We start from the raw sequence: 13646 nt of genomic DNA on the forward strand, positions 1-13646 counted from the left end.
ATTAATCACATTTCTAGTACTCAGTGGCCACATGTGACTTGTGGCTACCCTACTGGACATTGGCAGGTAGAGAACATTTCCATCATTACAGTCTTGTAGATATTGGTCCCTCTTGTCCACTGGAGTGCAAAGCTCTGGGACCCTTGTCTCTTAGCTGGTGGGAGGAATGAACAGATGGAAGGATGGAGTCTATGTACAGATTACTAGCTGCCACATTGGGGGTGGCCCCCTATTTGTTACTGAGTTGTATTGGGCAGAAACAAGTCACTGGCCAGAACTGTCATTAACCAAGGAGCCAAAAGGAGGTGATGATCGCCTGCCTATTCTTTGTAACTGGGGACCCTCCATGCAGTTTAGGGGTTCCTGTGTGTAGTGGAGACTGGGAGGAAGAAGGTAAGCTGGTGGCATGGGGAGGGAGGGAGGGTTGGAAAGCTTCCGGAGTGTTGTTGAGCAAGGCTGCTGGTGAACACACTGACTTCTTTGTTTCTTTGACGGTAGCCGGCAATTATGCTGAGTGGGCTCTATTAATTATTCTGTTTGCCAAAAGCCCCGCCCCTCTATCCTGACTAACCTAGGGACTAAAAATGTGGGGTTTTCTTATTTTGTTTATTTATTTCATTGCATCAGGTCTTAGTTGCAGCCTGTGGGATCTTTATTTGCAGCATGCAAATTGTTAATTGGGTTAGGGTTAGGGAATCTTAAGGGCTTTCCTGGAGGCTAAGCAGTAAAGAATATCCCTCTACCGATACAGGAGCCCCAGATGCTGGTTATATCCCTGGATTGGGAAGATCCCCTGGTGAAGGGAATGGCAACCCGCTCCAATATTCTTGCCTGGAAAATTCCATGGACAGAGGAGCCTGGTACTCCATGAGATGGCAAAGATTTCCAGTTGAAAAGAGTCCCACATGACTGAGCTATATTGAACACAGACACACACAGTGGGATCTAGTTCCCTCAGCAGGGATCCAACCAGACCTCCTGCAATGGGAGCTTGGAATCTTAGCCAATGGGCCACCAGAGATATTCCTAAAATGTCCGTTTTGGGGATCCAACGTCCAGGTTTGAATCCTATTTCCCACGTGTTAACTCTGTTAACATTTTCGTGCCTCTATTTTCTTATTTGTAAAATAGGGATGGTGGTGGTGTAGTCGCTCAGTCGTGTCGGACTTCTGCAACCCCATGGACTGTAGCTCCAGGCTCGCCTGTCCATGGAATTCTCCAGGCAAGAAAACTGAAGTGGGTTGACATTTCCTTCTCCAAGGGATCTTCCCGACCCAGGGACTGAACCTGGGTCTCCTGCATTGCAGGCAGATTCTTTAGTGACTGAGCCCCCAGGGAAGCCCAAAATAGGGATATTGATCATAACAAAAATCTAGGAAGAAGGGCTGAAAATCGCTCGATAAACCCTGTTCACGTTTCCTATGTTCAGCCCCAGACGCTGGCCAGAGAAGGATCCGGATCACAGCAGAGGCTGGGGAGCGCCCCGTTTATTCCCATTAGAAACCGCAGGCAGGAAATGGTGCCTCCGGGGTGCGTCCCGCCCGCGTCCCGTCCCAGCCCAGCCCTGACGCCCCCGCTTCCCGTCCAGTCCCCGCCAGGGAGGCCCCGGGCCCGCCGTGCTGCCCGCCTAGGCCTCGCTGCGCTCCGGCTCCAGCTCGCGGAAAGGGCTGGGCCGGTTGGAGGAGCGCAAGGCTGGGGTGGGCGAGCGTCTCTTGGCGAAGGGGCCGAAGTACTCGGCGGCGAAGGTGACCACGTCGACCGGCTGGCGCAGCAGCAGGAAGAGCAGGAAGTCGGAGATGAGCGCCTGGGCCTCGGGGTGCTGCCGTAGATAGCTGTTGTGGCTGAGACGGAGCTCCTCCTGGTGGTGCCGTGGCGAGCCTGAGCCGGACCCGGACTCCCGCTCCCCAGGGGCGCACCCTCCTCCTTTGACCCATGGAGGGATTAGGAACGCTGGGGTCCCCAACCCCTCGGGGTGCAGTATTTCAACCGGGCAGGAAAAGTGATGACAAAGGGTGGAATATATGCCCAGGGCGGGGGTAGGGGGTTAAGGGGGTTGGGAGGGATGGGGACCTCAGGCTGCCTGCAGCCCCTCCTCACCTTTCGGTCCAGGAACCGCGAGTAGAGCTCCAGGTCCTCCTCCCACACCAGGGGCTTCTTCTTAAATACTGGGCGAGGCTCAATATCATCTGAAGGAGTCCCGTGGGAGGAAGGTGGTGGTGGTTTAGTTGCTAAGTCGTGTCTGACTCTTTCCGACTCCCATGGACTGTGTAGCCCGCCAGGCTCCTCTGTCCATGGGATTCTCCAGGCAAGAATAATGGAGTGGGTTGCCATTCCCTTCTCCAGGGGATCATCCCGACCCAGGGGTAGAACCTGGGTCTCCTGCGTTGCAGGAAGATTCTTTACTGACTGAACCACCAGGGAAGCCCCTGGGTGGGAGGAAGGCTGCATGCCTGTTCTGACCCCAGAACCTTCCTCAGATATAGAGGGATGACTGGAGGACACCTGTTCTAGGCAGGCTCAGGGAAAACCTCAGGGTTCTGGCTGCCCATATGGGCGGAGTTCCCAGCAAAGTGATCCTCTCCTAATTAGGGACAGGGACTGGAAATCAAGGGCTTCCCTAGTGGCTCAGATGGTAAAGAATCCGCCTGTAATGCAGGAGACCTGAGCTCCATCCCTGGGTCGAGAAGATCCCCTGGAGAAGGAAATGGCAACCCACTCCAGTATTCTTGCCTGGAGAATCCCCATGGACAGAGGAGCCTGGCAGGCTACAGTCCATAGCGTTGCAAAGAGTCAGACATGACTGAGGGACTACGCACTTACTGGAAAGCAAAGCCTCTGTGTCTCATTTGGCCTCCCACCCCAGAGATGGCGCAGTCAAGGCAGCCCCTGCACCCTGGGAGTCTCAGTGGCTTCACTCACCCTCTTCCCTCAATACAGGCACCTTGGTGATCATGCAGCACCCCGGGGAGCCCACCTGGATCCTCTTGGCCAGGTGCCTGGAGTGCAACACGGAAAAGGTGTGAGTCTTCCTAGACCAGCTGGCTCCTTTGAAGGGTGTCCTGCGGGCCTCCCTTTACTGCCGTCCTCTCCCCCTCCCCCACTTGTCTTTGAGTTTCAGGGTGCTGTTCATGTTTAGATCCCCAGATAATGGGGACTGTGTCTACTTTGAAGATATGTGCACATGTGCAAGACCTTTATAGTGTGCGTGCTAATAGAACCATGAAAGAGCTCCCTGGCACGCCAGTGGGACTCCACGCTTTCACTGCCAACGGCCTGGGTTCAATCCCTGGTTGGGGAACTAAGATCCCACAAGCCATGAAGTGCAGCCAAAAAAAGAAAGAAAGAAATGGCAAGCCAAATTATAAAATAAGGAAAGCCAACAAAGTTCTAATGTGTTTGTTTGTTTGCTTTTCCCAGTTGGTGATTCTGTCAGTACCTCTGTGGAAATTTCAAGAAATAAAGCTCTTCTCCCTTCCGAATCTTCTCAGGATTTCGGTGCCTGTGCTTTGCTGGTGACAGCTTGGCAGTGTATTAAGACTCTTCCTCCAACCTGAAGATCTTATCGAGTGCTAAGTTGTTCAAACTTTTGTGTTTTTCAACATTACACCCACACCTGTGGCAGCTACTTTAGCTATCCCCTGTGAAGTTGACCTTGACTCCCTCAACTGTTCAGCGCTCTTTGGTGAGATTTGGGAGGCATTGTGAAGATCAGGAACACGAGCGAATATATGGAAAAAGGTGAATGAGTGGGTAACGCTGGGGGCACTCGATCTCAACAACAAGTCTCCCTGGTAGTGAAGGAAGACTTGGCCCATCTCCGCCCAGGTGACTGAGCTCCCATGTTTGTGCTCAGTACTGCCCCCTTGGCCTCACCGACAGTAGCTCACCCATCAGAGAGCAGGTAGAACTGGCAGGACATGGGGATGCCTTGTTCTGAGTGTACCGTCTGCTCCACAATGAACACTTCCACCTGCTGATGGCCCACCTGGATCGTCTGGGAGCCCAGGGCTTGCTGGCAGCAACCGAAATGAAGGGAGGGAGGTGAGGCGGATGCCCACCAGGACCTCCCCCTGCATCTCACCCTGCCCTTCTCTCCATCTTGTAGCTTCATTGCTTGTTCACTGGTGATAAGCAACCCTTGGCTGTCCAGACCCTTAGGCTCCACAAGATTTGGGTTGCAGCCCCGGGTTAAGTTGAGGTCCTCTCATAGAGAGCCAGCTTCACCCTGCTCCTGCCTCAACCCCTGTCCATGCCAGCTCCATGACCAACTGCTTCTAGCTGGCAGATTCTGTAACATAGATAACCAATTAGGTGTGAGTGTGGGAGAGGACAGGGGTTGGGTTACTGGGGGGAGAGAGGGTAGTGAGGCTCTGGAGAGGGACTTTTTTATTGTTCAGTTTCTAAGTCGTGTCTGACACTTTGCAGCTTTATGGACTGCAGCATGCCAGGCTTCCCTGTCCTTCAATATCTCCCAGAGTTTGCTCCAATTCATGTCCATTGAACCAGTGATGCCATCCAACTATCTCATCCTCTGTTGCCCCCTTCTCCTCCTGCCTTCAATCTTTCCCAGCATCAGGGTCTTTTCCAATGTATTGGAAGCTCTTCACATCAGGTGGCCAAAGTATTGGAGCTTCAGCTTCAGCAACAGTCCTTCCAATGAATATTCAAGATTGATTTCTTTTAGGATTGACTGGTTTGATCTCCTTGCTGTCCAAGGGACTCTCAAGAGTCTTCTCTAGCACCATAGTTCAAAAGCATCAGTTCTTCCGTGCTCAGCCTTTTTTATGGTCCAAGTCTCACATCTGTACATGACTACTGGAAAAACCACAGTTTTAACTATACGGAGATGTGTTGGCAAAGTGCTATCTCTGCTTTTTAATATGTGGTCTAGGTTTGTCATAGCTTTTCTTCCAAGGAGAAAGAATTGAGACTGAGATTTGGGGCTGTCTCAGGCCCATGCAAGCTACCTGTTGTAATTAAAACTTAAATCCCTATTACAGCTATGGCTGTGAGGAGAAAAGTGCTAACATAAAAACATTTCAGAGAAAATTGGGGGGACATGGTATGTGCCTGTTTGTGTCAAACTCTTTGCTGTTTGTCATGTTTGTGACAGAAGAGACTCCCGTGTCATTTACAAAGCTGGTCAAATCAGCCCCCAAAGTGTATGTCCACAGACACAGCTTCAAAATCACATACTGCAGGAAGTCCTAGGTAGGTTGGTGATGAAAGTTTAGCCAAAATAAAGAAGCACCCTTCAGGGCTGAGACATAATAAAATAAAATTCAAGTGAAGTTGGAGATTTAAATTTCCTGATGTTTAAAAAAAGTCTCTAAAAGTGGCCCCACACTATGTTTTTTTTCCTGAATTGACTTTTGTGCAAAAAGCATCACTTTCTTCCATTGCTCCCACCTTTTTAGTCCCTATCTTCCTCACGCCACTTGCCTTGGTCTTCTCTCTAACAAACGCAATCTTGTTTTCTCCTGCCCTTGGAAGTTTCACCCCCACACACCAGGGTTTATCCCAACCCCACCTGCTCTTCTACTCCACAGCTGCCTTTTCTCCCAAATCAGCTCTGCCCCTTCTAGTTTGCCCGCAGACCAAGTCCCCACCCAGGGAGATGGCTCACGTAAGTAGAACAGCAGAGTTTGCCTTCAGTGTCCAAGGCCAGGAAACGGGCGTTGCTGGGCACCGTATGCCGCCAGGCCATCACCCTCAGCAACACCAGGTTAGCGGCCTGGGAGACGAAGCCCTCAATGGAGGGCCAGGGGAAGAAAGTCACTTCGGTCTTCACTTCCTGTTCAGGACAAATCTGGGTCAGGGACCTTGAGCTGGGAAGTAGAGGGAGGTTGGGCAAGCCAGATGTTGAGCATACGGTCCAGTCCCTATGGTTCCCAGGGCAGGCTCCTGGCCTGACACCATCTGTCCCCTGTTTGTGGTTCCAAAGAGGATGTTGAGTTATGGCTCCCACCTGGCTCTCACCTTACCTCACCCTCCTTGACCATTCTGGTCATGGCCAGCTGATCATCCTGCTTCAGCAAACTCATCTTCTGTTCCATGGGGAGAATGTGGAACTAGGGGCCAGAGTAGGAAGGGAGAATCAGGGACTCACCGACTGTATATGAGTGAGATCCCCCGGAGGCCACCTTGTCTGTCCTCCATAAATGAGAAAACCGAGGAGAGATGTGGATAGAAAACCTTCCATCTGTGGTCAAGGCTGGGGGCCCAGGAGGTACCTTGATGAACTCCTGACTCTGTTGTTCCACAACCTCCAGTTTCCATGAGAGATAGGCTGGGGGGAGGGAGGTGGAGACAGGGCTGGAGACTGTGGGAAGGGTGGGTGGTGGCCTGGGCTGGACAACTCAGGGGTAGGGTGGCCACAGGTCAAAACTAAGACTGTGATTATCTTGCTGTCACCCCACAACCCATGCTTTCTCTTTGCCTCGTTCTAGTCCCGAGGTGAAATCAAAGGGTTGGTACTAAGTGAATGTCTTGGGAGTTAGGGGCTGGGAGTGGGGGGCAGGGTAGGACGGTAGGGGTTGGGGGCGGTGGTCAGGAACTCTACCCAGAAGGGAGCTTCCGCAGAGTGTTTTGTCCACGAAGCCTCGGCTGGAGGCATGCACGAAGGGGAAGTACGTTATGACACCAGATTGGTCTTTGTATTTCCCTCTCTGCACCTCAATGGTCAGCTCTCCCTGAGGCTCCCCTGTGTCCGAGACCATGACCAGAGTCTCCGAGAAGAACAGCAGCAGCAGCTCCTCCTGCCCTGCGGAGTGAGGGTCCCGTGGGAACAGTTAAAGCCCCAGCTCCTAGCCCTCAACTCTCTGACCCCCTGGCCAGCAGTGCCCCCATGGTCTCCACCCACCCTCTCCTCATCTCACGTCTCCCAGGCAGCCCTTGCCTCCCCTCCATTGGCCTCTGCAGCGGTCAGAGGTGAAGACACCCCCACCCCTCCTCACACACACACATGCGCAGCGATCCCCACCCCCACTGTGTCCCTGGGGTCTTCCGTTAGTTGAAGACGATCAGCCAATGTGCTTCAGGCCCTTTCTGAGTCCCAGGAGAGTCAAGGCTGAGAGAGGGGTGGCCGTGTCTGGGCTTTCTCTCTTCCCTCCGGTCCACAGTTCTGCCCACCCCCTCCACCCTCACCGCCCAGGCTCACGGAGGGAGTTGAGGAAGTGGATGGCCTCAGCATTGGCCTCTGGGGGTGGCAGATTCCCCTGGGTTGAGGGTTGGTGGTCCTTGGCTTTGGAGCCTATGGAGAGAGGAGAGGCTGAGATGGCAGATGGCGGGCCCTGAGAAGGACAGTGATGGGGCCAGAGTCCCAAGAGTAGAATCTTTCAAGGCCACCCCAAGGTGGATGATGAGGGAGAGATGCCCCCCTCACTTTCCAGGCCCCCACCCCCCAACTCCTCAGCCCCCTTCTCACCTTTGGATTGAACTTTAGAGGACATGCTGCCTGCTGCTACCTGCTTTGTATCCAGATGTCTCCATGGCAACTGGGAGCTCCCTACCGCCTCTTAAAGGGCCATCAACCCATTTCACTAAACACCCAGAACTTTGAGTAGCTGGTTGGAACTGTGACTTGTGAGCTAAGCCCAAATTTGAGGTACTGTCCAGCAGAGGGAGTATCTGACATTCTTAGGCGGCAGAGGAGATGACATGAGCATTTACAATGACCTTGAAGCTGTAACACACAACTGCACTTTGGAGTTCAGTTCTTACTAGCATTGTAAATAGAACCAATACTTTAAAAAAAACTTTAAATTTTACTATATTTATATGTATACTTTTATTAGATTGCATTAAAAGTACTTGGGAAGCTGGTTTATCAATTTGTTAAAAAAAATTAGAGAATTATTTTTCCTTTATTTTTTCCAGTGTTACCAGGATATGTTGTTCAGTTGCTTAGTTGTGCCTGACTCTTTGCAACCCTACAGACTGAAGCATGCCAGACTTCCCTGTCCTTCACTGTCCTTTGAGTTGATGATGCCACTCAACCATCTCATCCTCTGTTGCTCCTTTCTCCTCCTGCCCTCCATCTTTCCCAGCATCAGGGTCTTTTCCAATGAGTCAGCTCTTTGCATCAGGTGGCCTAAGTATTGGAGCTTCAGCTTCAGCAGCAGTCCTTCCAATGAATATTCAGGGTTGCTTTCCTTTAAGTATTGACTGGTTTGGTCTCCTTGCAGTTCAAGGGATTCTCTAGAGTCTTCTCCAGCACTGTGGTTTGAAAGCATCAATTCTTTGATGCTCAGCCTTCCTTATGGTCCAACTCTCACATCCACACATGACTACTGGAAAAACCATAGCTTTGACTATACAGACCTTTGTTAGCAAAGTGATGTCTCTGCTTTTTATAATTGGCATATAACAATCAGTTGCTTTTAAAAAAGTAGTAGAATATATGGAATGAATAAATAAGGCACAAACTGCCTAAAGCAGTTTTAATTTTGTAAAGAGGACATATTGTTAATTGAAGTCCCCTTAAAAGTTAATATTAGCTAGGACGTCCTTGGTGGTACAGTGACTAGGAATCCAACGCATGGAACATGGGTTTGATCCCTGGTCCAGGAAGATTCCACACGCTGAGGAGCAAGTAAGCCCGTACACCAGAAGTACTGAGCCCAAGCTTTAGAGCCCACGGGTTGCAACTGCTGACGCCTGAGCACCTAGAGCCTGTGCTCTGCGACAGAAGAAGCCACTGCAATGAGAAGACCATGCACATAACAAATAGCCAGCGCTCACTGCAACTAGAGAAAGCCTGAGCACCGACAAAGGCCCAGCACAGCCAAAAATAAATAGATAAATACATTTAAAAAGCATTAGCTAGGTTTATAATTAGAATGACGTGACAAAATTGAACTTAGATGTTTTAAAAATACTTATGTTTTAAAATTTGCATTTTAAAACATCGAGCACTAATTTTTAAAAGCCCACTCTGCACGTGAGCCACCACCAGTGGCATTAAGAAAATTCACAGCTGCTTTGGGAAGTGGTTTGTTAGTTCCTCAAAATATTAAATGTGAAGTTACTATATGACAATTCCACTCTGAGGCGTATACCCAAGAGAGCTGAAAACATCTGTCCACATAAAAACATACACACAGATATTCATAGCGTCATTATGCAGAATACACAAAAAGTGGAAACAACCCAATTGTTCATCAACTGGTGAATGCATAAACAAAATGTGAGATAGATAGATAGATATAATGGAATATTGTCCAGCCATAAAAAAGAGTGAAGTACTGACACATGCCATAATATGCTTGAACCTTGAAAATGTATTGAGTGAAAGAAGCCAGTCACAAAAGACCACATATTGTATGATTCCATTTATATGATTAAATGCCCAGAACAGGCAAATCTATAGAGACAGAAAATAAACCAGTGGTTGCTTGGTGTGGGGGAAGGGTGGGGCGTGGAGGCAGGCAGACACCTGACACCAGAAGGTCCCAGGGTTTCTTCTGGGAGTGTTGAAAATGTTCTAAAATTAGATTGTTGGCAGTAGCTGCAAAACTGCACATATGTATACTTTAAAAGGGTGTCATTTGTATTATATAAATTGTATCTCAATAAAAATAATAAAAAGATGATTTAAAACAAACCTATTGCTTTCATGTGTGAATTACATAAAGTTTGACAAAATCTTTTCTATTAGGCAAAGTTTAAAAAAAAGAAGAAGAAGAAGCAGGGACTTCCACAACAGTCCGGTGGTTAAGACTCCACTGCAAGGGGCATGGGTTCACTTTCTGGTCCAGGAACTGAGGTTCCACATGCCATGCTGCAAGGTCAAAAAAAGGGCAAACTGCTATTTTTTGTTCCTTAAGGGATGCTCACTGAACTGAACTGAACACAGTCCCCCTCCTTATTGCATCCCCGTATCCCTGCTGTTCTGGACTCCTGGCCTGAGGGAAAATTTGTTCCCTGAGCCCTCTACTCCTTAGAGTTTTTCTCCTGTCACTCCCGCTCTCCTTCACCTCCCCTTGCTCAGGCTCTCCAGTTGCACAGAACCCCCCAGTTACCTGTCCTGACAGGCTCCCGCCTCCTGCGGGGAGCTCTCTCACTTCCCCCAATTCTCTTCCCCTTGGTTCTGGCTGTTTCCTCCTAGTCGTTTAGGGGAAAGAGCAAGTTGGCAAGGTGGATCAGAGAAGGATCAGACGAGGTCGGGCGCGTTCAGGGTGGTATGGCCGTAGACTCACAGAAGGATCAACATCCAGTTTCTTGTCTATTTTCTTAGTCATCTGTTAAGGACCCTGTTACCACTGCTGCTTAGGGCCTGATAGACCAGTGGAAGGATGCTCTGGAGAAGTTGATGTACTAGCTGTGCAGCTGTGTTGGACAGGTTGGCCTCTCTGAGCCTGTAGCATGGATGGCCAGTGCCCTCCCAGTGGCTGGGGTGGGCATCTACTAAACAACAGCCACTGCTGCAGAGAGGGTGCCCTATGTGCCCAGCTCTACAGGGTGTAACTCATTTAATCCTTCCAATCAGCTTCTCAGGTGGTGTGAGCATCAACCCCATTGGACAGATGAAAAGTGGAGGCACAGAAAGGTTAAGTAACTTGCCCAAGGTCACCCAGTTAATAAATGGAAGATGTGGACTCCACCCCAGATGGGCTGGCTTGGGTCCATGTTCTTAATCACTTTGCCCTATTGTCTCTGATAGACTGTGGGTGTGTGCTAAGTTGCTTCAGTAGTGTCTGACTCTGTGATCCCCCGCCAGGCTACTCTTCCATGAGATTCTCCAAGCAAGAATACTGGAGTGGCTTACCATGCCCTCCTCCAGGGGCGACCGAGGGATCGAACCCATGTCATGTCTCTGAGGTCTCCTGTATTGGCAGGCGGGTTCTTTACCACTAGCGTCACCTGGGAAGTCCTCTTGTTCCTGATAGACTAGCGCTAAGTGCACCCCACTCCAGTACTCTTGCCTGGAAAATCCCATGGATGGAGGAGCCTAGTAGGCTGCAGTCCATGGGGTCACTAGGAGTCGGACACGACTGAGCAACTTCACTTTCACCTTTCTCTTTCATGCATTGGAGAAGGAAATGGCAACCCACTCCAGTATTCTTGCCTGGAGAATCCCAGGGACGGGGGAGCCTGGTGGGCTGCCGTCTATGGGGTCGCACAGAGTCGGACACGACTGAAGCGACTTAGCAGCAGCAGCATGTTTTTTAAGAACAGTAAGAGGAAGAAGAGATTACCATTCATGGAACACCTATGTGCATCTCATTTGGCTCCCCAGCCACTCCAGAAGAAGGCTAAGAGACAGAAGTCCCCTGTCTGGTGCTACCCATGGTTGGTCAGAGTCTGTATTCAAATCCAGACCAGTCCGAGTCCTCTCTCTCCCACATGGTCCCTGCTTTGGCCCAAGCCTAGGGTTTACTGACCATCAGGGTTAGCTTTCCACCTGCTTCCAAAGACTCCATTTGTGGCCAGGGCCTTGGAGGACTAGGATGACCCCCTCCCCCAATACACACAAGTGTACACACAGGGCTTTTCAAGTTCACATCTACAACTTATCCTGTTCTCTGTCCTTCCCTGGAACTTCTAAGGCTGCCCACTTAACATACCCCTCCCTTTTTCTTTTTCTGTGATTTAGAAAGAAAGAGACTATGATTTAGGGGAAAAGATGGAGGTGCTTACAGGTTATTTTTAAAATTACGCAGTATTCAAATACCTGTGAGGCCACGAGTCTACCTCTATTTCTTCTCATATAATGAATCACAGAACCAGAAATCAGACGTAGCATTTTCCAAAGTGACTTTATATGCCTTTCTCATCTAACTCTTCTAATAGCCTCCAAATAAGTGGACTTGTTGGGGATTGTTTATGATTTTGCTTTGCATCACTTCTGATATCAGACCCCCTATTCCTCTGAGGAACTCTTTCCCCACTCCCAGTACACTGTTTTTCAACTGAGTCTGACATTGGCTTTCTAGGTGTGGTCATGTCATTGAACCTGGCCAGTCAGAGAAGCCCATTCCCCTAACTCCTATGATAGATTAGGGTTGGGCACATGATCCAAACTGAACCAATGAAACTCAGTCCCTGGGACTATTAGAGGTTCTGCTATTAATTTGTAAACCTAGTTGATGAACTAGTAGCCTGTAAACCTGGAACTTCTAGAGAAAATCTTTCCATTACAGGGAAAAAGACTGATAGAGAATGGTATCAATGTAGAAGAAAGCAGAGCTGAATGACGAAACTGCTTTTGAATCCCTGGATCCAGCCATGCCTGAAGTTACCATGATGTGATCCCACACTTCTCAACTTCATGAGCTGATAAATTTCCCCTTTGGTTTGAGCCCCTTTCTACCGAGCATGTGTTACTTGCACTTGAAAGTACATACACAGTAAAGGTTCTGTCTCATTCAAAGTTGTCTCCATCGGAAGATGCAGAAACTGAGAGGAAGGTCCTTGGATGTTGAGTCGTAGAGCCAGGACTAGAACTCAGATCTCTTAACACGAGTTGTCACTGTTGCTGTTCTGCAGACAAAGAGCAGGTGTCCTAGTTGTTGCTGGTCAGTGCTGGTTCCAGTTGAAGCACGTGCCGTCATTCAGGACGGGTGCCCCAGTGGGAGGATTGGCCAAGGCTGCGGGAAAATGCTTCACTAAGCCCTAGAGAACCGTCACCATCTGTCCTTCAAAACTGGGCACACCCAGAGTGACCTGGCCCTGGGGCTTGGCCCGTCAAGAGACAGTTACAGAGCAGAGACTCACCCTTCTTCAGGAAGGTAAGGACTACCTCTTCTTCCCTCAATCCCACCCCGGTGCAACCCTGAGCCAGGATGGGGTCGGGAGCCAGTGCCAAGGTCTTTGGCTCAGGGTGAGGGACACCAAGATGGGAGGCCGAGGTACTACCAGGGGTGGGAAAACTCTGACTTGGGCCCAAAGAAATGTGGAGCTAAGCCAGTGTTTCCCAGTCTTCAGCCACAACAAGGTCACCTTCAAGAATTCTGCTATAGCCAAGTGTCACCTGTATTTCATATTTTCCTGTTTCAATAACGCAAGCGCACCTCTGAGATATTGCAGATTCAGCTCTAGACCACCAAAATAAAATGAATGTCGCAACAAAGAGTCACATAAAAAATGTTTTTCCCAGTGCACACAACAGTTTTATTACACTCTGTGCTGTGCTTAGTCGCTCAGTCGTGTCCAACTCTTTGTGACTCCATGGACTGTGGCCCACCAGGCTCCTCTGACCACGGGGATTCTCCAGGAAAGAATACTGGAGTGGCTTGCCATGCCCTCCTTCAGGGGAATTTTCCCAACCTAGGGACTGAACAAAGGTCTCCCTCATTGCAAGTGGATTCTTTACCATCGGAGCCACCAGGGAAACACATGTTACACTATACTGTAGTCTGTTAAGTGTGCAACAGCATCATGTCTAAAAAATGGTACATACCTTAATTAAAAGTATAATTTAAAATATTTTATTGATCAAAATACTAACCATCATCTGACAATGCAGGGTTGTCACAAACCTTCAATTTGTTAAAAAAAATGCAATTACCAGAAAAGCACCCTAAAGTGGAGCACAGTAAAATGAGATATGCCTGTACCTTTAATCACCTACATGAATTGAAAACTGGTGTCACTCGTCAAAAATATTGACCCTGAGGATAAATACAAGGAACACAAAATTATGT

General features: G+C 49.3%; 1 protein-coding gene and 1 long non-coding RNA gene across 3 annotated transcripts; one reads left to right on the top strand and one right to left on the bottom strand.

Annotated features, from left to right (window-relative positions):
* Positions 1–1441: 1441 nt before the first annotated feature.
* CATIP (ciliogenesis associated TTC17 interacting protein) lies at positions 1442–7657 on the bottom strand. Of its 2 annotated transcripts, none has more exons than XM_070386800.1 (10): positions 7427–7490; positions 7160–7252; positions 6563–6758; positions 6234–6289; positions 5985–6071; positions 5627–5794; positions 3888–4012; positions 2920–2996; positions 2098–2186; positions 1442–1858 (listed from the first exon to the last, which is right to left on the bottom strand). In XM_070386800.1, exons 2-10 carry the CDS (start codon positions 7190–7192, stop codon positions 1628–1630), a joined length of 1062 nt encoding a protein of 353 aa, XP_070242901.1. In that variant the 5' UTR covers positions 7193–7252; positions 7427–7490; the 3' UTR covers positions 1442–1627. The 2 variants fall into 2 exon arrangements, with proteins under 2 accessions (XP_070242901.1, XP_005889765.2); XM_005889703.3 differs by having other exon boundaries at positions 1446–1858; positions 6563–6763; positions 7427–7657.
* LOC138991667 (uncharacterized) lies at positions 1856–4027 on the top strand. Its single transcript, XR_011467540.1, has 3 exons — positions 1856–1972; positions 2938–3017; positions 3418–4027. It is a non-coding gene; the product is annotated as an uncharacterized lncRNA (long non-coding RNA).
* Positions 7658–13646: the final 5989 nt, after the last annotated feature.

This window comes from Bos mutus, chromosome 2, assembly GCF_027580195.1.
Source record: "Bos mutus isolate GX-2022 chromosome 2, NWIPB_WYAK_1.1, whole genome shotgun sequence".
Lineage (NCBI taxonomy): Eukaryota > Metazoa > Chordata > Mammalia > Artiodactyla > Bovidae > Bos > Bos mutus.

Excerpts from the sequence above, each read along its gene's own strand:
- CATIP (XM_005889703.3), bottom strand. The coding sequence starts at position 7,451 with ATGTCCTCTAAAGTTCAATCCAAAG. Across the intron at positions 6,072-6,233 it reads AGAGTCAGGAGTTCATCAAG|TTCCACATTCTCCCCATGGA; the intron begins GTACCTCCTGGG and ends TCTGGCCCCTAG. Across the intron at positions 2,187-2,919 it reads GCCTGTATTGAGGGAAGAGG|ATGATATTGAGCCTCGCCCA; the intron begins GTGAGTGAAGCC and ends GGACTCCTTCAG.